Source organism: Bubalus kerabau, chromosome 19, assembly GCF_029407905.1.
Source record: "Bubalus kerabau isolate K-KA32 ecotype Philippines breed swamp buffalo chromosome 19, PCC_UOA_SB_1v2, whole genome shotgun sequence".
Taxonomy (NCBI): domain Eukaryota; kingdom Metazoa; phylum Chordata; class Mammalia; order Artiodactyla; family Bovidae; genus Bubalus; species Bubalus kerabau.
The window spans coordinates 33,808,839-33,835,987 of record NC_073642.1 but is presented as its reverse complement, the minus strand read 5'-3'; the positions used below and the strand labels follow the sequence as shown (position 1 = coordinate 33,835,987).

At 38.3% G+C, this 27,149-nt stretch overlaps 1 protein-coding gene across 2 annotated transcripts in view; it reads right to left on the bottom strand.

Moving 5' to 3' along the window:
• The window catches only part of PTPN9 (protein tyrosine phosphatase non-receptor type 9), a 72,124-nt gene that overhangs the window by 5,797 nt on the left and 39,178 nt on the right, over window positions 1-27,149 (bottom strand). For both annotated transcript variants that reach the window (XM_055555803.1, XM_055555802.1), the window contains exons 5-9: window positions 24,576-24,681; window positions 15,537-15,647; window positions 13,427-13,755; window positions 9,469-9,562; window positions 4,390-4,456 (exon numbers count right to left, since the gene is read on the bottom strand). In XM_055555803.1, coding sequence (XP_055411778.1) covers window positions 4,390-4,456; window positions 9,469-9,562; window positions 13,427-13,755; window positions 15,537-15,647; window positions 24,576-24,681 — 707 coding nt within the window. The remainder of the gene's footprint in view (window positions 1-4,389; window positions 4,457-9,468; window positions 9,563-13,426; window positions 13,756-15,536; window positions 15,648-24,575; window positions 24,682-27,149) is intronic.

The following is a 27,149-nucleotide window of genomic DNA, read 5'->3' as shown; positions in this document are numbered from 1 at the left end:
ACTCTGTTAACTCTGTTAAAAGTACTGCATTCTTAAATCATTCAGTTTCAAAAAGTTGGAAATTCCAACTCTGACTCACTCATTTCTTTCATCTCCCAGAAGTAGCCACCAAGTCCTAGATTATTTTCGCCTTTGGAATTTTTTGATTTTTATCTTTTTGTCTTCCTACCAAAATTCACTGTCACGAGGACTACATCATTTTTTTTCTAAGTTCCTATAATATCATTTTGGTTTACTTTTCTTAATAGGAATTTCTCTTCCAGTCTATTCTGGATACCTCTGCCCGTTTTGCTTCATCACAATATAGACACACATGCTCACTTCTGCCTTTATTCCTTTTTTCATGCTCTCTGTTTCACCTCTACTGCCACTGACTTTCTCCCCATTTTTTCTTCCCCCTTCTAGTTTTTTTGAGATATAGTCAGCCTGCAGCACTGTGTAAGTTTAAGGTATAGGAAGCATAACGATTTGACTTAAGTATATCATGACATGATTACCACAGAAAGTTTAGTAAACACCCATCATTTCACATAGATACAAAATTTAAAAAGAAAAACAACAACAACACTTTTTTCCTTGTCATGAGAACTCAGGTTTTATTTTAACTTTGAGGTATAACACACAGCAGTGTTAATTACATTTATCACACTGCACATTGCATCCCCAGTACTTATTCAGCCTATACTGAATTTGTACCTCTGACTGTCTTCATCCAATTTCCCCCCTCCCCAACCCCTGCCCCTGTAACCACAAATATGATCTCTTTTCCTATGAGTTTGTTTGTTTTGAAGTATAATTGGCCTACAACACTATGTTAGCTCCCAGTGCACAAGATGCTGATTCAGTATTCCTATACACTGCAAAATGATCACCATGCCGCCCATTTTCAAGTGCTGCATGCATGCACGCTAAGTCGCTTGAGTCCTGTCTGACTCTGTGCGACCCTATGGACCGTAGACCGCCAGGCTCCTCTGTCCATGGGATTCTCCAGGCAAGAATACTGGAGTGGGTTGCCATGTCCTTCTCCATTCAAGTACTGCCTCTTCCCTAAATCTTTCTAACACCACATTCTTTGTAGGGCTCCCTCTCCTCTCAGTTCTCGATGGCACAGCTGGATCAAAACAGCTTAACCATTTGATGTACATGGTCTTACATCAGGCATTTTATTTTGTGAGAAGCAATCATATCTCAGCCAAACATGGTGCTGAGGGCAAGGGCCGTGTCATCAACTTCCCCTTTTAGAGTTAGAACCTGTACAGGGCTGAGCACGCAGCAGGAACTTTGAAGATGCTTCTGAGCCAATAACTCCCTTTCAATCAAGTGAGTAATGGCTCAGGATAATTCCTTATACTTTTCCAGTGCCTTTTCCGCCTTTGCTTTCAGGGAAGCAGGGCAGAGCCACGGGTTGATTTGGTCATGGAAGTCTGCTAATTTTACTGCCATTTTTGCTAAAGTCTGTTAGGAAGCACTAACATTTTATGATACTAGAATTCCCTCTATGCAGAAGGGGACACTGCCAGAAGCATGTGAAGTCTTGAAAACAAGCTAAATGTTTAACAAGAGAGGATGTTGAATTATGGCATACCCCAAATTTTAGCAGTCCATAAAGGTGATACTGTAAGATCTGTATTTTTGCTATGGAAAGGTATTCACAAGATAACCATCAAAAGAAAAAAGAAATAAAGTATAGAAAACGCCTGTTTTTTTAGGTATTTTATATGCCCACATCTATTTGTATGCACAGAATGAGGTTTAGAAGGAGATGCTGCAAAATGCCAGCACTTTCTCTGAGTCTCAGGATTATGAGTGATTTTCATCTTCCTTTTCCACAACGGACATGGCATTACTATAGCATGCATGTCAAGAAGATAATAAAAACAGCCTTTCCCTACCTCTGACTCTTGGCCTTGTTCGCACCTCACTATTCTGCATCACAGTAGCTCTCATAGACTTTATTTTCTACATTTAAGCCACGGGCAAAGCTGGTGTTGCCACACAGAGCACCTGACAATACCACTCAAGACTCAGGCTGGACAGAGAAGGGTCATAATTTCCTCAGAAGCATAAGAGAGAGATTTAGAAGGGAAAGTTATGCTTCCCCAGATTAGATTCTTTAACAGTAGACATCTCTAAAGAAACAAAGTCAGCAGTTTATGCAGATGTGGGTGAAACAATCCACTAACCTGGCTTGTCTGTTTGAATCAAGCAGACATGTGCTCAAATCCTGGCTCTGCCACTTACTAGCTGTGTGATCCAAGGTCACTTAACCTTTTTGAGCTTCAGTTTGTTCATGGATTTATAAACCTTCCTTGCAGAGTCTCTATAATAATTAGATGGCAATTATATATCTATTATATTTAAAATAGATACTTTTATAAATAACAGTAGAACTATTATGAATAAAAATCAGAATACGGAATATAGCCAAGAAGGTTAACCAGATATATCAAACCAACCCATTTTCCAGTCCTAACAGTGCTGATGCCTTCTAAGTGATCAGTGCTGAACTCAAGAAATCTCTCTCATACTTCTGGATGAGTTTCCTCTCCCAGACAGGGCCTTCAGAGCCAACCTAAAGGATCCAATCCCTGCATAGCTAACAACTCTAGGAAGTGCATTTGCCGTCTAAACCAGAGAAAGGAGCACTCTGAGACCCCTAGAGCCAAACTTTACCCTCCAGAAGCCCACCCATGCCACAGATATCCTCCTCAACAAAGACATCTCCTTACTCTCAGGCAGATCACATCTTATTCTATACATGCCAAAAATCTTTCCTGATAGTTCTCTTATTTCTTCCTAAGGTCTTAAAGGACGCTTTCTGGAGGTAGTAGTCCCCCCTAAGAAAAAATAAGACTGTGACCATCAGACCAGTTAATAATGTACCAAAAATCCAAAGGCCCTTTTCCTTTTTATTCTCCCTCAATTTCTATTTTGAAAAATTTGAAACCTACAGAAAGTAAAAAAAAAAATAAGTAACCACAGCACAATGTATGCATACATTCTTTAGCTTGAAGGCTATCATTTTTAGCTATTATTTTACAAAGCCTTCTCTATATATACACAACACATATTTTCTTTTTTACTATTTAAAAATGTGTTTCAGACATTACGACATTTCACTCCTAAATACCTGAACACGTATTTAGAAGAACATTCTCCATAGAACAATATCATTATCACACTGCAGCAATTACACATTAATACAATAATACTATCTAAAATACAGTCTCCAACTGTGCCAATATTTTGTCCTTAAAAATTATTTTTCCAAATTGAGTTGTGGATGACACACTGCCTTTGGTTATCAATGACTCTTTAGTGTCCTTTAATCCCTCCCCCACTTTTTTTCCCCATGGCATTAACTTGAAAGAATCTAAACCAGTTCTCCAGCAATGTTCCACAATCTGGATTTCTCAGGTTTGTTTCTCATGATCCAATTGATTCACTTAAAAACTGGCAACATACAACAAAGGTTACATTGTGTAGTTCTCATTGTATCAGAATAGGAGGCATATATCTGTTTCTCCATTATTGGTGATACTAAGTGTGATCGTTTGGTTAAGGAGGTACTGGCCAGATCTCTTGCTGGCCATACTCCACAATGGTCAACGGCCCTTAAATCCATATGATGGCCTCTCTTATCCTCCTATGTTATGATTTCTTACCACTCTCTTTGAAGGAAACCTGGTATTCTTGAGATGGCAGAAAACAAGTCATTAATAGTACTAGGGCCCACAAGAGCATTAATAGAAACTCCATCTGAAATCCTCCTAGAGCCCAATACTTCACTGTCAGACTTAGCAAAGACTATCCATGTTAGAGGCTGGTGTACTCTGTAATGGTACACAGACCAGCAAAAGTCTCTTAAGCCAGCAACACCCATTCACAGGCTGAATTCAATCTCTGGGAAGTCCACTGCCATTCCTTTATGTTCTACTTGACATAAAGACAATCTCACTAGCCAGTCAATTCTGATGTCCATTCCCCTGGGTCTGCAACACTAAGACTCAATCCAAAAACTTGTAGAAATGTTGTGTGTTCAAATCTCTAGTTTATCTCTATGCAGTGAGTTTCCAGGCACATTTGATAAAGAAACTCTACACCTCTCATCTGCCTTCTTCAAGAACCCTCAATCTTTATGAAAGACCAAGATCTAGAGAAAGGAAAAGCTACCCACTCCAGTATTCTGGCCTAGAGAATTCCATGGACTATACAGTCCATGGGGTCGCAAAGAGTCAGACACGACTGAGTGACTTTCACTTTCACAAGATCTAAAGGCTGCAACATCACCTCAAGTTACCATTTCCTTTAAAAATTATGCTATCCCCTGGTGCAAACAATCACAGGTAGATGATACAAAATCAATTTGTGAATGGCAGACTAACTTACCTTGTGTACCAATGTAAGCATTCTTCTGCTTGTAGCCATCCATGAAACTGGCATTGATGTAATCTGTCTAATGATAAAAAGGAAATATCATTGCAGTTGTGTGGAATATACCAGTTGGGTACGAAAATGATGTACTAGGTACATAAAACTCAAGGTATGGATTTTCTCTTCTTGTCAGGCAGTGAAGAAGTGAAAGGACCAATTCAAAACCTCACCTGCACAAATGTTACTGCAACAACTGGATATCCACATGCAGAAAAATCAAGCCTACCCTCTTACAGCATACACAAAAGCCTAACTCCAGGGAACTCCCTGGCAGTCCAGTGCTTAGAACTCTGAGCTTTCACTGCTGTGGGCTTGGTTCAGTCCCTGGTCAAGGAATTAAGGTTCTGTAGGCTACACAGCACAGCCAAAAAAAAAAACCTAACTCCAAATGGATTGCAGACCTAATGTAAGAGCTAAAACTATAAAACTCTTAGAAGAAAACATAGTAATAAATGTTTGTGACCTTGGGTTAGGCAAAGCCTCCTTAGATATGACATCAAAAACACAAGCAACAAAAGAAAAAAACAGATAAATCGAACTACAGTAAAATAGAAAACTTCTGTGCTTCAAAGGACACCATCAAGAAAGTGAAAAAACAACCCACAGAATGCACACATTTTATAAGGGATTTGTAGCTAGACTATATAAAGAATTCTCACAAATAAACAGGAAAAAGACAATTCAATTTTAAAATGGGCAAAGAATCAGAATAGCCATTTCGCCAAGAGAATATACAAATGGACAATGTGTACCTGAAAAGTTGCTCAACATCATTAGTTATCAGAGAAATGCAAATCAAATCCACAATGAGATAACACTTCACACCCACTAGAATGGCTACAGGTCAAAGATAATAACGAATATTGGCAAAGATGTGAAGAAACTGGAATCCTCATACATCACTAGTGGTGATATAAAATGGCGCAGTCGCTTTAGAAAACAGTCTGACATTTCCCCAAAAGGTTAAAGCTACCATATGACCTGGCAATTCTAAACCCTAGGGAAATGAAAACATAGATCTACATAAAAAAAACTCATATACAAATATTCATAGCAGCATCATTCATAGTAGCCAAAAAATAGAAACAAGTCAATTGTTTATCAGCTAATGGAATGGATAAATAAAATGTGGTGTAGGGATTTCCCTGGTGGTCCAGTGGTTAAGAATTCAGCTGCCAATGTAGGGGACCATGGGTTCGATCCCTGGTCTGGAAAGCTCCCACATGCCATGGGACGACTAAGTCCATGTGCCACAGCCACTGAGCCCATGCTCCGCAACAAGGGAAACCACCGCAGTGAGCAGCCTGTGCCCTGCAGCTAGAGAGCAGCCCCTGCTTGCTGAAACTAGAGAAAGCCTGAGTACAGCAACAAAGACCAGCACAACCAAAAATAAACAAATGAATAAACATTTTATAAAATGTGTACACACACACACACACACACACACACACACACAATGGAATATTATTCAGCAATAAAAAAGAAATACTGATACATACTACAATATGAATGAAGCTTGAAAACGTGCTAAGTGAGAGAAACCAGACATAAAGGGTCATATATTGTATGACTCTACGTGAGATGTCCACAAAAGGCCAAAAGAGTACACAAAGAATAGATGTGCTTGGGGGAAATGGGGAGTGACTACCAAGGTGAGTTTCTTTTTTAGGTGATGAAAATGTTCTAAAGTTGATTGTGGTGGCAGTTGCACAGCTCAGAATATATTAAAAACCAATGATTTGTACACTTTACAAGAGTGACCCATAGGTGTGTGTATTATATCTCAGAAAGGCCGCTATTTAAAAAAAAAAAAAAAGTCCCTTAGGACGACAGCACTGCAGCTCAAAACCAAACTCAGAAGGGAGGCAAGCCAAGCAACCTGAGCAGGACATCCTGTCCACGTGGTGACACACAAAAGGCAAAGCGTGACTGGAGAAGGAAGAAAGTTACACCTCACACCTAGGACCATCAACAGCATGGGCCAAACACCCAGGCTCTGTTACTGCCTAAATTGACACAAAGCAAAAGCCACACGCCTTCAGAAGAATCTCAATGAACAGCTCATGATGCACTCTCTTCTGCGGGCCTTCTCCCACCTCCCAATGTCCTCCGTCTATTTACATCATTAGCCATCAGGGAAATTAAATAGGCTTAAATTTTTATTGTTTTTATTCTACCTCCTCACAAGATCTCTGTCAACACTATTTAGTCCAAACTGATAAAAAAGCCAAACGGATGCAGCTACAGCCTCAAGTCACAATATAACTGGTTGAGAGTATCTAGCAGCTAGGATGGATGGATATTAGAGGATATGAAGGGTTACAGGGCAAAAGTAAAGATGTTTCAACAGGAAACTAGGGAAAATTCATACTCCACTCCAGTCTAAAGACATCAAAACGACTCCCCATCAACCCTTTCGCCACTGGTTCCAACACTTGGAGAACAGTACCCCCACAGCCACCCTCAGAAAACATCTCTGAGGAATTCCCTGAGTGGTCCAGTGATTAGGACCTAGGTCTTTCACTGATGTGAGCCAGGTTCAATCCCTGATCAGGGAACTAAGATCATGCAAGCTGCATGGCTCAACCACAAAAAGAAAACATCTCCATCTCACGGTCAAACCCATGTTATTTGGATGCATGTCCATTAGATAGTCAGTCTACCAACTTATCCTCCCACTGATTATTTAGTTGAGTTTCCTGCTCTTTTCTTCTCCCACAGCAACTGGTAGTGACCTCATACTATTAATACTAGTGCTCTACCCTGATTAGGACACCTTCACTAAGCTAATGAAACATATGCAGTGGACCCAGCAAGCTAAAAGTCACACTCACCCCAACCAGGCCTCTTAATCCAGGCCTCACCCACAGTCAGCCAAAGCCCATCCTCTGTTCTGCCTGGCACACTCAGATGGGACCCTAAAGGGCCCACGTGAGAAGGCATAGAAAAGTACAAATGATTTAGCTGGTACATGTCAATCAACACTACTGTATAAGTAATATATAAGCTGTCACACTTGGAGTTACCTTCATGCTTTGAAAAGAAATGGCACTTCTTTAAAGGGGACTTATTTCTTTATAACTAAGGATACCAGTTTTTAGCATCCTTGTCTCTGAGAGCACTGGGAATTAAAACCAGCAATTTCAGAAGAATCATTAGATATTAAAAACTGAAAATGACCTCAGAGATAAAGTGCAGACTTGGGGGCAAACTGAAACAGCAGGAAGAACCAAAGCAGCACACACATTATGTTATGGGCCAGGTTCAATAGAAACATAATGTAATTCCAGGTATATATAAACCTATTCCAGGTATATATAAACCTGCTAAACAATTCACTAACAAACCTGAATCCTCCACTTACTGTGGAAAAAAGCCTCTACCAATATTTGTAGTATGGAGAGGGAGTATTAACTCAAGTGATGATCTTCAGATTAATTACACGATGACTAGAATAGTCTCCTGGTACACTGGGGTGGGTTCACTCCTTCACTCACAAATAATTTACTGAATGTCTGATACATGACAGGCACTGTTCTAGGTCTTAGAGACAGAGCAGTCAACAAGACAGATACATTCAGATATCTCTGACTGTAGAGCCTCAATTCAACAAAGTAATTTATTCATTAGTAATACTGATGAATTTGCCTTCAATCAGGCAGACTCTCAGCTAATACCACTGCACGAAAACCCTCTGTAAGGACCCTAGACAGGGTTATGAATTCAGTTTATGAATTGAAACAGTAGGGTCAAAGAGATTAAAACCATGATCCCACGGTCCTGATTCATGTATCATATATGCCCAAATATAAAGCAATCATCTTCCTAAGAATTATCCTCCAGAAACAAGAGGAGGGATATAACAAGTCCTTATACTGTGTGTGATGTTAAGGGGCACTATTTAAACTCCTTTAACTGTGAACAGGAACCTCAATCAATGCTGTTTTTGATGTGTATAGAGGTCACCAGACAGAACTGTTTATCAGAAGGAAAAAAAAGGAAATATAACACCTATTTCATTGCTAACCTCAAAATTCTAAGTTTTGGATGTCGCTGTAATCAAGTCATACTAAAGAGGACTTTAAAAAGAAGTAAGTGATTATGCTTTAGAGGATGCATAAGATATAGGATGAAAGAAAAGAAAAAACTGTGCTAATGTTATAGATTTTTTTCTGATTTAGGATAAATTTTCCAGTGACAATACACTTAAAAAAAGAAATAAAAAGATGTGTTCTGGAAAACTGTGTTAGATTGACTCAAAAAGTAGCTCAAATAAGGACAGATGTATGTGAAGAGTCTGAATAACATTTTCACTAAATATCCCTACTAAACATATGTGATTTTTAATATGTACAGATATGATTGAATCAATACTAAATAATATAGGCATTTGACCAATTCATCTCTTTTGTGCTCAGGTGCTCAGTCATGTCCGACTCTTTGCGACCCCATGAACTGTAGCCCACCAGGCTCCTCTGTCCATAGGGATTCTCCAGACAACAATACTGAAGTGGGTTGCCATGCCCTCCTCCAGGGGATCTTCCCAACCCAGGGATCAAACACAGGTCTCCCGCATTCAGGCAGATTCTTTACCATCTGAGCCACCAGGGAAGTCTATGCATACACTAGTTGTCTAAAATTTTTGTCAGATCTTCTAGATGGAAAAATCAGAGGTCACTTATAATGAGTCCTCTGGTATTGATGCAATATATAACCTCACACCAGTAAGGTAGATGACATGTCTATGACTTTATAACTAAAGAGTAAAAGGAGAAGTAATTTATTGAGTACCTACAGTAATATACCAGACTTTGGGCTATCAGCATGTACATAAAGTATTTCATTTAATTTCCACTTAGTACTGTGAGATGGGCATAAAAGGACTTTCATATGGTAACAGACTAGTATGTAGTCTAAAACTCAAACTCTCTCTGGCTTACAGTTCATGTTCTTTCTACTACAGTATTAGTAAGCTTCACTTTGGAAGAGGCTTACATTTCCCCCAGTGCTCCTGAAAGACATTTATCTTTCTACCTGAGTGTGGCCGCTTCGTTTCGTCAGCTTCACTCTAGTTTGGTCCAGGCAGGGTACATCCCCATAGCGGTTCTTCTCTAGGTTTCCTGGAGACCTGAAAGAGATGAAACTAACTGAAATAAAGAAACAACTACAAGAGTTGAAAATGGATGACAACGGGAGTGGAACTGAGGGTAAGGCGGGAGACTGCTATTTGTCATTCATTACTTTTTTTCTTTGGTATTATTTGATTCTGAAAAAGTCATCTGCATATATATTGATTAAAAGCAAAAAAAATTTTTACAAAGACCACCCACATAAACTAATACTCTATATTATTTATGGGTATGAATGTATATGTAAGGATATAAACATAATGATCTGGAAGGAAACATACCACATTCATACTAGTGACTGCTTCTGAGGAGTGAGAATTGATGGTGACGATTAGAAGGGATTTCAACTTTACAATTAATTCTTTCTTTTATATAAAAAGATAAAGCAAATACAACAAAATACTAAAAACTGCCAGTTATTAATTCTTGATGGTAAGAAATAGTTGTTAGTCACGTAATACTCTTAGAGGAATCTTCCCACATAAATAAACCCAGCTGATATTTTACAAAGTTCCAAGAACAATTTAACAGAAGAAGGAATACTCTTTCCGACCAATGGTGCTGGAACAATTAGATATCTATAGGGAAAAAATCTGAACACCAAACTAAACCTTACACAAAAAATTAATTCAAAATGGATCACAGATTTAAGTTAAATGTAAAACATAAACTATAAAAATTTTAGGGAAAAAAGTAGAAAAATCTTTGGATTCTAAGGCAAAGCAATGTGTTCTTAGGCTTGACATCAAGAGTATGAGCCATAGAGGAAAAAATGATTAAAGGAACTTCATCAAAATAAACTTCTGCATCACAAGAGAACCAGAAAAGAAAAAAAGAAAGAAAAGCTACAGACTGAAAGAAAATATTTTCAAACTATGCATCCAACAAAGAACCAGTACCTAGAACATAAAGAACTCTCAAGTATCAAGAGTTTAAAAAAAAAAAAAAAATCCAAATAGAAAATGGGCAAAAGACATTTTTACAAAGAGGATATACAGATGGCAAATAAGTACATGAAAAAATGTTCAATAACATTAGCTAGTAGAAAAATGTAAATTAAGACCACAATTTTAATTTTAACTTAGGGGTATCATTACATACCTATCAGAACAGCCAAAAAAAAAAAAACAAAAAAGTGACAACACTGAACACTGGTGAGGATGCAAAGAAAACGGATCATTCTGGGACTTCCCTGGTAGTCCAGTGGCTAAGACTTCGAGCTCCCAATGCAGGTGGCCCGGGTTTGGTCCCTGGTCAGGGAACTGAAGCCCACAGGCTGCAACTAAGAATCCCATTTGCCACAAGGAAGGTCAGAGACCCAGCAGAGTCAAATAAAGAAATAATACATATTTTAAAAAAAGAAACAGCCCATTCATATATTGCTGGGGGGAAATGCAGAAGAATATAGCCACTCTGGAAAAGAGCTGGACAGTTTTTCATAAAACTAAACACTTAATTAACATATAACCTAGCAATTCCACCCTTAGCCATTTATCCCAGAGAAACAGAAACATTTTTACACAAAACCTAGACATGAATGTTCACAGCAGCTTTACTCGTAATAGCTAGAACTGGAAACAACCCAGATGTCCTTCAACAGGTAAGTGGTTAACTGGTTAACAGTTTACACTGCGGTTCATTCATATCATGGAATATTATTCAGCAATAAAAAGGAACAAACTTGATACAAATAACAACTTGGGTGAAACTCCAGAGAATTATACTGAGTGAAAAAAGGCAATCCCGAAAGTCTATACACAGTATGATTCCATCTATATAATAACATTCTTGAGATGACAAAATCATAGTAATGGAAAACTGATTAGTAGTTACAGGGTTGAGGGATGGGGAGGGATAGAATGGAGAGGTATGTGGCTATGGAATTCTGTATCTTGACTGTGCTTTTGTATACACAAACCTACCTGAGTGATAAAAATTGCAAAGAACTAAATACACAAACACACAAACAAAAACTGGGGAAATCTGAATAAGATTGGTGGACCTGCAGTGTGGGAGAGCTGGGTTCAATCCCTGGGTTGGGAAGATCTCCAACCCTAACCCACTCCCCTGTTCTGGCCTGGAGAATTCCACGGACTATACAGTCCATGGGGTTGCAAAGAGTCAGACACGACTGAGCAACTTTCACTTACTTACTTATCAATATCCCAGTTGTGATACTATACAAAGCTTCTGGAAAATGTTACCATGGGATAGCTGTGGAAAGGGTATACATGATCTTTGAATCTATAATTTTCTCATAATAAAAATTAAATTTTTATTTATTAAAAAAAATCCTTTGAAAGAATGATGTAGAGGGGAAAAAAAAAGGTAAAGTCTCACAGTCCGTGGGCATCCTGGACCGCAGTGAATATTCTTGATACCTACTTCTTAAACTAGAATTCCAAGGAAAGCAGTTTGTTGTGTGTAAGTAGTTCTACTGGAACTGGAGGTGAGACACAGGCCTGAAGATGTTGAACATTCTGGTTTCTAGCTCCTGAAGTAGGATGTTTTCATTCATTCAATAAATAAAGAGGCAAGATTGGGAATCCTTCCATAAGATTGGGATATATTCTCTGATTATAACATGATAGCTGACTTGGATGATGCAAAGAGGACAATCCAAACACACATTTTTAATGTGGTGAAGGGGAACCATGGTAGAAATGACACCTTAAGGCCCCTTCAGTAGAAGCACCAGAGCAGAGTCAGGAATTCCCAGAACAAGGGTGCACCCTCTGCTCTGGCTGGGAAAAGGACTGGACACATATAGGGGTCTAGAACCGGTAGGGAAGAACATTCTCCCCACGTGATACATGTTCTGCTTTCTCTCTTTTTCCCTTATTTTTCTTTGCATTCTTGTTTTTTGATTTTTTTTTCTCAATTGCTTCTTCTCTCTTACCTTCCTTACCTGTTTCCTAACTGGTTATTTTTCTCTTTCTTTTTCCTTCTCTCTCTTTCCTCACTCTTTGCATATTTTTTTACAGCACACTGACTAAGCTGGAGAGGAATTACACGGGGAGAGAGGCACTCACAGATTCCTAAAACATTTAAGCTATAAAATAATCAGTGGATATCAGCGAGTCTAACATAAAATATTACAAACAGGAAATCTGAGGTACAGAGTAGGGAAATAATTTGGGTAAGTCACAGAGGATATTTATGGCTAAGCTGGAACTTGAGCCTAAGACCCACTGGAGACAGCTCCTTAATTTTCAACAAACAGATCTCAAAACTTGGAGGAAAAGAAGTTTTTGCTGCAGCCAATGAAAACATGTTAAGATAAATGACAGCAGCAGTTAAGAGAAATGATCAGTGCTCTACTGCCAACAAGAGTTATCAAGTAGTTACAAACCAGTTATAGAATTTAGGTAGAAGGAAAATTCCACAGGCTAAATTCCTAAGAGGCAACTCTTCTCTCTTACTGACTGTGTGTTATTTTAAATGGACCAGTACTCCTCCTCAGAAAGTAATGTAACACCATAAACACTCTAGGCAGAAGCTGCCCAAAAGCAAGGACCAGAGATCACACTTAGAACAAGAATCAACAGCCTACCTTTTGGGCCTCTACTTTTTTTTTTTCCCTAAAAGCACTTGCATATCAGGAACACATCAAAAAATGCATCCTTTAGTACACAGTTTCTCCATTGTTACCAAAGACCTTCAGAAACTTCACAGCGTATGCTGCTGGCAACAAGTGCCAACAGGTGCCTCTTTCTGGATGAGAGAAATGATGATCTAAGTGAAAGTGGTGCTCCTTAACCTAAGGAAGAGCCTCTCTTAAGGACGTGAGGTGTGGAAGGTGTACTAACGCGTGTCACAAGCATCTTGGAAAGTGATTGCTGGCCCAAACCTTCCCTACTTACATGGAACAGTGGAAAGTACCAACTGGGTTCTCACGACGGATGTCTTCGTATTCCTCGTATATCCCCCGCTTCTGCCTGGTGCTAACATAGTCCATCAACTCCTGGATGGTCATGGCTTGGGGGTCTGGGACATGCACTGAGTCCCAGTCTAAGGCCGGAGGGAGGGAGAACAGGATGATCTCATCGAAGGGATCTGGATGGCCATTCATCTGGGATAGAAACTGGAAATTCCAAGTGGCGAGGTCAATTTTGACATATCCACCCAGGTTTTCTGGGAGGCACTCTCTGGGCAGGTGCTGGGTGACCTCAGATGTCTTCAATATCTGAATCTGGAAAGTAAGAGAGAACCACGTGAGTCTATGGGGAGGGAGGGGCATACAGACAGTGAAGGTAAAGAACCAAAGTACTTCAGAGAATGAGATGAGATTGGCTTGAAACACGTGGTATACTTAGAAAAGACGTAAATGCGGTTTCATCTGTTTAACATTGAAATCCTAGAAATTTCCCAGGAAAGGTTTGATTTTCCACAATGTATATCAAATTCATTCCTAGAATTAGGGGCCCTGTTATAAACATAAAGGTAGGTATAGAGAACCAAGGCTCTATATACTATATACAAGGCTTTCCAGTTCCATCTCACATGGGTCCTGGCCTTTTTGACTACTAAGAATGCATAGAAAGTGGTTGTTTCTGTCAACCCCATACTAAGGTAACCAATTCTAAGCCTGTTAGCTTGTCCTTTACTCACAGCTTGGTATGGATGTTCTCAAAAATAGATTTCTAAATGAGAGCAAGATAAGACTAGCCACCCAGAGGCAGGGAAGCCCAGGAAAAATGCTAGAGAACTATAATACTCAATTCTTCTCTTTGCTGCCATAGTGGACACAGCCATATTGGAGCAAATTAGCCTAGTTCGTTCCTTTTGAAATCTGTGTGGAATGGGATGTTTGCCTTGCTTGCTGCTGCTGCTTCCTGGAATGCTGTCTTTTTCTCTATGGCCTCTTCAAGGACCAGCTTATGGCTCACCTCTTTTGTGACGCCTTCTCTGACTGTCTGAGGCAATATTCTCCTCTGTGTTCCCGTCGAGTCACAGTCCTCTGAACATGTCTTGTCCCCTTTCACAACCATGAGCTCCACAGGAGTAAGGGCTATGGCACTCCAGTTTTAATTCCCAAGGCTCAGAACCTGAACTGTAAAGGTGCTCAATATATTTTGAGCTTACACATGCATGTATATACACTTGTATAAAATTCAAGTGTTAAGAACTCACCCAAGGAGTCCTCTCAAAGAGTCACCTGGGAGAGTACCTCTCCTACTCTGGGGTCACTAAGTCCCTAAGCTTCTACAAAACCAACTGTCTTTAGTTTTTTCCCTCCAACCCAAGTTGCCTCAGCTACAAAGATCTGTATTGTTAGTATTCATATAATCTCATATTCTTTTTTAAAAAAAATCCTCTGACAATATTTTACATTATTATCTTATTCTAGTATATCAATGTTTCCTATACCCTTTCTTTTAAGGGTGAGAAATGAATGAGTGAATGACTAAAACCATAATCTTTGTGTCATGGAATATTCGGGGAATGATAATAGAATTAAGATATTAGACAACCCTTTTGAAGTTAGGAAGCAACAAGCTGTTTTATGAGAAAATGCCAGGAGTAAAAAGAGTCTGTGATTTTCCTTTACCACCCTGGTGGTCAAAGGGACTGAGTGATACTTCCAGTTGAACAAAATCAAATACCAGCTCAACTGATGTAATTATATTAGAAGTTGTACAAATCTAAATTTGGGAAGTGGTAGCTATCTCTAAGTTACGCATGGGACACATTTCTTCTATACTAGCTGCATGCAAGGTACTATATCGAGGGGAAGTGCCCAAATTATGTCAAGGTACAAACTTCAAGGAACTTGTAGTACAGTCAAAAAGGCAGCTTGTACAGAGCTGAGTAAAGAATAAAGCAGAAAATGTAAGTGAACACACTAACAGAAGCAGGAAGAGAGACAAGCCAGGAAGGCTTTTGAAGGTAGAGAATTAACTGGCAAGTTTCAACAGCAGAGATGGAACTGTACCTACCCCACCTCCAAATAATAAAGTTAGCTTGCCTTACCCTCTCCCGAACTTTATCCTTCAGAAGGAGGCTGATGATGGAATAGGGCACTCGGAACCATATGGGTGCTCCCACAATCAGCACTTTCTTCAAACGAGCTGGAAAAGCTCCCTGTGGAGAACACATGTGTGTGTTAGTCACTCAGTCGTGTCTGACTCTTTGTGACCCCATGGACTGCAGCCTGCCAGGCTCCTCTGTCCACAGAATTCTCTCAGCAGAAATACTGGAGTGGGTTGCCATTCCCTTCTCCAGGGGATCTTCCTAACCCAGGGATCAAACCCGGGTCTCCTGCACTGCAGGCAGATTCTTTACTGTCTGAGCCACCAGGGAAGCCCTGTGGAGAACACATACAAGGATTTAATACACCAGTTAGGGCACTTCAACAGTGCCTAGTGGGACCTTTGATTATTTAAATCCAAAATTTAGGTTTTCTGCTCTTTTCATCATTCTTACCCAGCAGGGGGAGTCTACAGCCTAATTCAGATTTCACTTAGTGGCTAGAGAAAAAGTAGCTAAAAAGAAAGAAATGAAAGCAACCTAAAAGTCCATCAACAGAGGAATGGATAAAGATGTGGTACATGTATACAATGGAATATCACTCGGCCATTAAAAAGAACAAAATAATGCCATTTGCAGCAACATGGATGGACCAAGAGATTCTCATACTGAGTGAAGTCAGACACAAAGACAAATATATCACTTATATGTGGAATCTTAAAAAGAAAAAAAGGGTACAAATGAACTTATTCACAAAACCGAAGTAGAGCCATAGATATAGAAAACAAACTAATGGTTACTAGGGGATAAGGGTGGGGGAGGGATAAATTGGGAGATTGGGATTGACATAAATACAATACTATATATAAAACATGTAACTGATTCACTTTGCTGTACACCTGAAACTAACACAGCATTATAAGTCAACTACAGTTCAATAAAGTTTAAAAAAAGAAATTAAAAGCTCATTTACCGTTCAAAGTAATCATATTATGGAGACATAGATGGGGGCAAAAGTTCAGCCTGGGACACCTAAGAATTATAGGTGAGTATGCTGGAATCCACACATTGAAATGCATGAGCTTTGAGTTATTTGATCTGGATCCATTTAACGCCTGAGAACGACTTCAGAACTTTTGGTTACATTAGTAAGTAAGATATACCCTAAAGATTCTCAAGTCTCCCTGTAGATCTGAAAGAGGAACCTCAAAGGAAACAGATGAGTATCTCCTTACCTTTTTTTTTCTGTGATTATATTCCCTTGATCAAGTGAGTTCTCTATGATTTTTATTGTCAGTACAACACCACATTTTCAAAAAAACTCTTATTTGTAAAACAAATAAACAAACTAAAAAAGTAATAATATTATGTTCTTGTCAATATAAGCTTTATAGATCAAAACTACTCTGACTTTTCTTGTCAGCATAAATGTATACATCCTTATGTTCTAATTATTAAAACTTTAAGGAACAATTAGATCACAAATAAAATGAACATGAAACATTTCTCATAATCTTTCCTTTATATTGATATCTGTGTGTTTATAATCATTTTTGACTCATCTCTTCATCTATTTATATATTCATTCATTCAGTCAATCAATATGATCTCCTGGGCATGAGGACAAATGAGGTCTAAAAGAAAGGAGACACCCTGATCTGCACAAGGCATAGCATTAAATATTATTTCTTTTTAAGCCACAGCTCTTTGTTTCATTTAGTTTCTCAACACTCCAGTCCTGTTCATAGGCAGTGATAATGAGTAATACTGTACTTCTCCTGGGAAGAAATTATTCCCAGCTTTATAATAGTCTTTTAAAGTATGTAATAGCATTTTAAAATATGAAAGATAAATATGAGAAAATCAGCCACCCTATAAATACTAACCACCATAAAAGTATAATGGTAAAAAGACTCTGGTTTATAATAGTATTTGTACACAAAAGCACTCTCTCTCTCCCTGTATGATACTGGTCTTACAAAAAAGATGATTTATCCCTGGAGTTTACTGTTTATACATATAGACATGTACATTTTTTAGCCTAAGAATATACATCATAAGAAACATGTAAGACACGTAGTTTTTAAATTTTATTGAAAGACATAACAAAAGACTTTAAAAAATCCATAAAACAAAGCATTCCTGGACAGGTGGAGATGAGGCTGTAAAGTCAATTCTCCTTAAACGAATTCATTATATCCAAATTAAATCCTAAAGTGTCTTATCTACCAGAACTTGACTGAATGACGCTAATGTTCATCTAATCAAAAGATAATGATTTTTTATAAGCATTTTCTCAACAGATTTATAATTTTGAAAAAATGATTACCTCTGTGGAATGGCACTGGGGTGTATGAAGGAGGGGTTAGAGACTTTTCCTTGAATTACCTTCTTTGTTTTTATAATTTAAAAAAAGGTATAAAGTTTGTTTTTAGAATGCATGTTATATACCAGTAAAAATTTAAATAAAAGCACACAAAAGTGCATGTAAAAGAATAAAAGTGTAAAAATAGAACAATTTTTAGAAATAAAAGAATATAAGGAGGCTTATCCTATAAAATGTTAAACTTCATTATAAGGCTACAATAAATTTAAAAAGTGAGTATGTTGGTCTGGATGCCTAGATCAATAGAACAGGGAGTCCAGAAATAGACACACTTACCATATGGAAATTTAGTATAAGATAAAGGTGTTATCTGAAGTAAGTAGGCAAAAAAGTGTATTAGTTAACAAATATCACCAAGACAGCTATTTGAAAACAAATTATTTTGTCCATAATATTATGTACTATGCATATTATCAAATGTAAAATATGTAATACAGTATATTAAAACTGTAATGAAAAATTGAGAAAACATAGTACTATATGACGAGACATAGTCATATTGAGCAAATTATAAACTGCAAAAATGGCTGTAACACATACTTAATAATATTCCTAATATTCTTAATAACAAATCTTGCAAATTAATGAGACAAACACTTCAACAGAAAAATTGGTAGAATATATTAGCAGAAAAAATTTTCTAAAGAAACACTGATGTTAAACATGAAAATAAGTCAAAGTTCATCAGTAATAAAAAAAACACCAAATAAAGACATGAATATAATTCAAATCCAAATAATAAATGATGATGAGAATCTAGCAAACAAGGATGTTGATGGGAGTATAAATCTGAACTAAGGTTTTAGAGGACTATTTGGCAATATTTATCAAATTTTAAATGTGCCTACATTTTGACCATAAATATCTGCTTACAGAAATTTATCCTGAGGAAATAATTCACCAAATATACAAAAATAAATGTAAAACAATGTTCACTGAAGCCTTTATAACAACACAAAAAAATAAACTTCATTTTTTCTGCTTGGTATATCAACAACAGGAACACTTTTTGCAAGGGACTTCTCTGGTGTTCCCAGTGGTTAAGAATCTGCCTGACAATGCAGGCAGTGCTGCTAAGTCACTTCAATGGTGTCTGACTCTTTGCGACCCCATGGACTGTAGTCCACCAGGCTCCTCTATCCATGAGATTCTCCAGGCAAGAATACTGGAGTGGGTTGCCATGCCCTTGTCCAGGGGATCTTTCCAACCCAGGGATCGAACTGATGTCTCATTATGTCTCCTGCATCAGCAACCGGGTTCTTTACCACTAGCACCACCTGGGAAGCCAGCCAATGAAGGGGGACATGGGTTCAATCCCTGGTCCAGGAAGATCCCACATTCTGTGGAGCAGTTAAGCCTAGGTGTCACAACTAGTGAGCCTATGTGCTGCAAATACTGAAGCCCCCAGGCCCTAGAGCCTGCGCTCTGCAACAAAAGAAGTCACACAATGAGAAGCCCACACACCACAACAGAGAGCAGCCCCCACTTGCTGCAACTAGAGAAAGCCCACGCAGCAGTGAAGACCCAGCACAGAAAAAAACAAAAATTGTGCAGCCATTTAAAAAACTGAGGGAAAAAATGAGCTAAGAGCTGTATGTACTGACATATAAAGACGACAAAGATACATTGTCAAGTAAAAAAATGACAAATTACAACTGCTGAATATAATATGCCATACTTGTAAAGAAAAATAATTATCCTCATCCCATACGTATGTATACCTACATACACATGTACACATTTTAAAAGCTTGGAGCTTGGACATACATACCCTAAGTTCTTTATACTGATAATTTTCAAGGGGTGGAATTATAAGTAATAGCTCTGTACGTATTGGAGAAGGCAATGGCACCCTACTCTAGTACTCTTGCCTGGAGAATCCCATGGACGGAGGAGCCTGGTAGGCTGCAGTCCATGGGGTCGCTGGGAGTCGGACACGACTGAGTGACTTCACTTTGACTTTTCACTTTCATGCATTGGAGAAGGAAATGGCAACCCACTCCAGTGTTCTTGCCTGGAGAATCCCAGGGACAGGGGAGCCTGGTGGGCTACTGCCTATGGGGTCTCACAGGGTCGGACACGACTGAAGCGACTTAGCAGCAGCAGCAGCTATACTTATTAGCTGTATTACCTTCAGCAAGTTCTTGTATTTTCTAGGCCTAAGTTTCTAGATCTATAAAATGGGTACAATAATAGTAATAGCCATCACAACTCATGGGAATGATATCAGGATTAATTGAGGATTAAATGATATCAGGATTAATTAATTTAAACATGAAGTTAGAACTGTATTCAAGACATTAAGTGTTAACAAATATTACTTTATAAGTGCCAGCATTAATAAATTTTCTGAACATTCATGTACTTTTAGTCATGTATTTCTCTTTTTTTTTAACTCACTCATTTATTTACTTTTATTGTCGGCTGCACTTCATCTTCTTCGCTGCAGCACGTGGGCTTTCTCTAGTTGCAGCAAGCAGGGGCTACTCTCTAGTTGTGGTGCGCAGGATCTAGAGCGCTGCCAGTAGTCGTGGTGCACGGGCTCAGTTTCCCCACAGCATGTGGAATCCTCCTGAACCAGGGATCGAACCTGCGTCCCCTGCATTGGCCGGCAGACTCTTAACCACTGGACCACCAGGAAGTCCCAGTCATGTGTTTCATAATCAGAAAAATAAACACTTATTCTTTAGGCTAGACAAATTCCACATTGTCTAGTAAAGGTAAATTTCACACTGCATGGTTTAAATGCTTCATCTAAAACAATGGTTAAGAGTCCATATGATGGCTACTAAAATAGGTTATGACATTTTAAAATTTAAAACAAGGATTACTCCTAAGAAAGTTACCAAGATAGGGAAAATCTGTTCAGAGCAACTTAGGAAGTCAAAGATTATTTACACTTTTATTCTAGTGTCCCAGTAACTATTGGAAATTAATTCACACTGAATAGAAATCTAAAGTGTGAGACTGTGCATTAAAGACAAACTTCTATTTATAACTTTCCTAAGAATGAGGATGGTAGGGGACTGCATTTAAAATTTTATCTATTCCCAATGATGGAGCAACAAGTCACTAAAGAGAACATATAGATATATGGATTTTAAGGCAACCAAACTTTTATTTCATTGTTTGAATTTATATAACAAAACATCTATAGTATTTTTATTATTTTGCAGCAAGTAAAGGAGGACATACAAACATCAAAAAAACATTTGAAGAAAAAGATACCATGTTTTTAAGGAGTTCAAACAACAAAAAAAGGATACTATTATTTTAAAATTCTACATTCAAAAAAGGAGAAAAATTATAGAATTCAGTAGTGGGACAGTTAAAGGAAACAGATACTCTTATTTGTTGGTGACAATGTTTATTTCTTTTCCACTTTTATCAAGGGTAACCTAGTGATGTATAAGAGAGACACAAGAATATTCATAATCTTTAGCCAAATAATCCAACTCTCAGAAATATCTTCTTAAAATAAATTAAGAGAAAGAGTGAAAATAATCATAATAGTATTATTTAAACCTGAAAACAATCTGAGTAATACAGAAAGGTGGTTAGATAGTTAAAGTGTCTATGATATATTAACTTACCAAGTTATTGTGACTCTATTAAAACTGATAAGTTAAAGGCCTATGTTGTGGAAAGGAGAGGCTATTTAGTATGCAGAACTGGAAAAAAAAATAGCTATCCATATGGAAAAAAAGTCAGATTCCTACATCTCATACCATATTCGAAAATCAACTCCAGATGGATTAAGGTCTCAAATGACAAAAACAAAATTTTAAACTTTTAAAAGAAAATACTCCTCAAAAAATTAAATGTAGAATCACCGTATGATCTAACAATTCCACGTGTAGGCATACACACTGAAGAATTGAAAGCAAGGACTCACAGATGCTGTAACACCAGTGTCCATAGCAGCATCATTCACAATAGCCAAAACGTGGAAACAACCCAACTGTCCTTCGACAGATGAATGGATTAACAACACAAGGTATATACATATGATAGAATATTATTCAGCCTTAAGAAGGAATGAAATTCTGATACATGCTATAATACGGATGAATCTTAAAAATATCAGGCTAAGTGAAATAAAACAGACACAAAGGGCAGATATTGCATGACTCCATTTACATGAGGACCTAGAATAGACAAATTCATACAGACCGAAAGTAGAAGAGAGGTCACCGGGGACTGGGGGGCAGAGTGGGGATATACTGTTTAATGAGCACTGAGTTTCTGTGTGGGATGATGAAGAGTTCTGAAAATGGATAGTGGTAAAGGGTTACATTGTGAATGTACTTAATGCTACTGAACTGTACACTCAAAACTGTTAACAACAGTAACCACAAGATTGTGTATAAGCGTATATTTTATCACAATAAAAAAATTAATACACATGGTGCAATCAGTGGTAGAGCAGTAAAAAAATAAATATTTAATATTATTTTTCTGACTTTAGAATAGGGAAGGACTTATGATGCAAAATGTATTAAGCAGAAATTAAACACAGACACATTTAACCATATTAAAATGAAGAACTTTTGTTAGTCAAAAGGACTCTACAAAAAGTGAAAAAGCAAGCTATAAACTGAGCATATGTGTGTATATGTACATATATGTGTATGTATGTATATAGATGTGTATATATGTATATATACAAGCGATTGTGTGTGTTAGTTGCTCAGTTGTGTCTGACTCTTTGCGACCCCATGGCCTGCAGCCCACAAGGCGCCTCTATCCATGAGATTCTCCAGGCAAGAATACTGGAGTGGGTTGCCATGCCTTCGTCCAGGGGATGTTTCCGACCCAGGGATTAAACCCGGGTATCCTGCATTGCAGGCAGATTCTTTACCCTCTGAGCTACCAGAGAAGCCTGACATACACACAAAGAGAATAGTACTAATACATAAACAACTACATAAATGGATGATAGGAAAATGGGTAAAAGTCATAAATAGGCACTGTGCAGAAGAAAACATAAATGGCCAATAAATATATGAAGAGATACTTAATCTCACTAATAAAAGAGATTTTGAGTTATATCACAAGATACCATTTTATACCTGTTGATTGGGAAAAATTAAGAAGTACGACATGATCATGTATTGGAAAGGATGTGGAAATTTACACATAGCAGGTAGGCACAACCATTTTGGAAAACAATTAAACACTATCTTATAAAACTGAATCTTCCCGGGCCTTATGACTCAGTAACTCTACTCCTAGATGTATACTCTAGAGCATTTTCAGTGGGGGTGGTATCGCCCCCAGAGAGTGAAATTAGTTCTGAGAAGACTGGGAATGGGAAAAATGGTCCAAACATACATGCTCTCTTTGCACACAAAGCACAGATATACATTCTGCCTTAGAGATATTCTTCCACACACGTACCAGAAGACATGTATAAGACTGTTCGCAGCAGCACTGTTCATAATATTAATAGCAAAAATCATAAAACCACCCAAGGAGCCATCAATAGAAGTGGATAAACAAAATGGTATATTCACCAATGGATGAGGAATTAAAAGGCATGAATCCTTCAACCATCAATTAAAAAGGAATGAATATCAGCTACAAACCACACTAGCAATTTTAGCAACACAGTGATGAGTGTAAAAATGTAAGTCCCAGTGAACAACATGCATTATAATATTCTCTTTCTATAATTTATGCTGTAAAGCTGTAGTAGTAAATGAACACTTCTAAACATCCAGTTCCACAGTACTCCCAAGTGAGATACTAGAACAAAGACTACACAGACTCCTGGGTGAATGTTTTTCCCACTGCAGGTTGTCATGCAGCGGGTCCTGAAATCAATTTAGTAAGTCACGACTAACACTTTAAAAATATGATATAGAATAGAATAATCAAAATGACTATACAGAGCAAAGGTAAAGTTTGTTTTATGAAACATTTTTAATTTTGTTTTATAAATATGTACACAAAGATCTATACACCTATATCCTTGGATTCTGAAATCTAAACATCTCTGAAACCACTGGTTTCTATTGTTAGTTTGGTGCAAAAATCCATGTGACAGCAAACTCTGACCTGAAATTTCACAGGTTATTTATGACCTTTGTTCTTCTCCACTCATTATGAATAATACATTTCATTGCAGAAATACTTGATACTAGAGTGACATACATACCACATTATCTTTTAAAGTTCAAAATATTACATAACACCTCTGGACCTAAGAGTTTGAGATAAGAGAATAAGAAACTATCTCTGTATATAACTTTATATGTATGTGTAGACTTAGTGTACATATACCTTTGTGAACTAAATTGCAATGGAAAACATGGTTCTGACTAGACTAAGACAAAAAGTCTGAAAATCACTGGCTAGGTTACATTTTTCACAGACAATGACCATCCCTAACCTTCATTAATTTTTATTCTATAGAACTCCAAGAAAGAGACATCCCACCTTTACAACTCATTGTTCCTGTGCATTTTAATTCCTCCCACTTTACTTTTAAGACTGTTTTTAATTCTGAGGAAGCAAGTATTGGTCATCATTTACAGGTGACCTTTACATTGAACATAATTCTGAAGCTTACATCATTCCTAAACCTCACAAAGAATAGAAAAAAGTAACCACTGAAGGAGGGTTGAAAGGGTCCTCTCACAGCCCTTCCTTACCTTTAGCAAGTTTAGGACTTTCTTGCCAAGATCCAGCTCAAAGTTGGTATAATTAGAACCGCACATGTCATAGATAAACACCAGTCCATTCCTCTGAGTTTCAAAGCTGTAAACCAATCATTGAACAAAAATATTTATAAGTAATAAGATGGATGAGGCAGATTGAAAACCTGGCTCAAAAACAAAGAACACAGAGAGTGTGGGACACATATGGGACTGAAATAACTGCCTTCCCTGAACACCGGCCTTACAAAGAATTTATAATAAGAAATACATATTTGGACTTTGAACGTTTCCTGGCAGAATTCCTAAAACTTGGAATTTCCTAGGAAAGCAAGGAAGATATCCACTGCTATATTAACGAGGTGACCCTTGGAATGCTCTTAGGACATCTAAGGATGCGGGCTGTTTGCCAGAGGAACCAACCATGTGATTAGAAAGGGTTGGAACTTCTAGTCCCACCCTCCCACACCCAGGACGAGGAGTGGCACTGGAGACTGAGCTCAGTCACCAATGGCCAATGATTTAATCAATCATGCCTTGCAATGAATGAAGCCTCCATAAAATGCCAAAAGAATATGATTTTGGAGAATTTCCAAGTTGATGAACACATGAACACATGCAGATGAACACACGTAGCCCTCTCAGAGAGGGCATGGAAGCTCCATTCCCCTTTCCCCATACCTTTATCTCTATGAATCTCTCAATGCAGGAGACCCGGATTCGATCCCTGGGTTGGGAAGATCCCCTGGAGAAGAAAATGGCAACCCACTCCAGTACTCTTGCCTGGAGAATTCCATGGACAGAGGAGCCTGGTAGGCTATAGTCCATGGGGTTGCAAAGAGTCAGACATGACTGAGCGGCTTCCTCTCAGAGGGCATGGAAGCTCCATGCCCCTTTCCCCAAACCTTCCCTCTATGCATCTCTTCCATTTGCTGCTGCTGTTGCTGCTAAGTCGCTTCAGTCGTGTCCAACTCTGTGCGACCCCATAGACAGCAGCCCACCAGGCTCCCCCGTCCCCGGGATTCTCCAAGCAAGAACACTGGAGTGGGTTGCCATTTCCTTCTCCAATGCATGAAAATGAAAAGTGAAAGTGAAGTTGCTCGGTCGTGTGGACTCTTAGTGACCCCATGGACTGCAGCCTACTGGGCTCCTCCGTCCATGGGATTTTCCAGGCAAGAGTACTGGAGTGGGGTGCCATCTCTTCCATTTGGCTCTTCCTAAATTATACCCTCTTATAATAAACTGGTAACATATTAAGTACAATGTTTGAGTTCTATAAACTGCTCCAGCAGATTAATCAAACCCAAGGAAGGAGCACTGGACCCTTTGATTTATGATCAGAAGCAGAGATGACAACCTGGACTTGCCACTGGTGTCTGAAGGGACAGTCTTTTCCGACTGAACCCTTAACTTGTGTAATCTGAGGCTATCTCCAGGTATATAGTGTCAGAGTCGAGTTGAACTGCCAAATGCCCAGTTCGTGGGGGAGAACTGCTTGATACTATGGAGGAAGAAGCCCACATGTTGGAAACTGAATTATACTTATTGATGCATATTTATCCAGATTCATCAAGTACCAAACTCATAGTCTGAGAATGTTCCAGAGCATCTAGGTTATCAAAATTTGAACTGTTTTCTCCTTTATCTCTGAATCTGACTATCCAAATTCTGTACCATACTATGTTTAACTCAAAAATTTCCTCTTCCATGAAGGTCTCCCTGATAATTGTCACCAAATGTACTACCATCATTCACACCCCTCGAAGCCCCACAAATCTTTCTGTGGATTTTTCTAGTGTCTCTTAATATATTCCAATTTTGTGTAGCAATCTCATTCTCTCCTAGAGGGCAAAAACATGTTTTGTTCACCTCATTACCCTCCACAGTCCACAGCACGGTCCTTGCAAATATAATGAATGGTCACAGAATTGTAATTCAGTGGGCTCGAAGCCCATCACTAAGAAAACACTGTGGGCCTATGAAAAACTGTAAAACAAAATTCTAAACTCAATGATGATGTATTTATCTCTGATGACTTTAATGAAGGAAGAAAAAAACCTACTAATTCTTTGGGAGGCATCTTAAAAAGTAGATAAAGAGCTGGTGGGCCTATTCCCAGATTGAAGTTAGGGACAAAAAATATCACTTGGTCCAATCTCCTTAATTCCTAAAGTTGCACTCTTCCACCAAGCCCAATCTTCACCTGCTTCTGATCTGCACACCTACATGACTGTTAGAAATAAATTATTTGATTGGACTATTCACAGATGAGAGCAATAGTTTTCACATGTATTGACATTCAAGAAAACTTTTTGACACAAAACAAATTCCTGAAATCAGGAATCTCAATGTTACTTTGTATCCTTATTTTTTGTTTCTGGCATTACCTCCTGGAAACCTCCATAACTTCATCCTTTCAACATCCGAGACAGAAGCACCTATTCATGAAGTAGCACTTCAAAAATCTCTGAAGTAGAACCAAGTTTCTATACAGACTTAATTTCAAATGGCCCCTCACATGTTAAAGTGAGAGCTATGTCTTGTCTCCTTTTTTCACGACCCCAGAGAGAC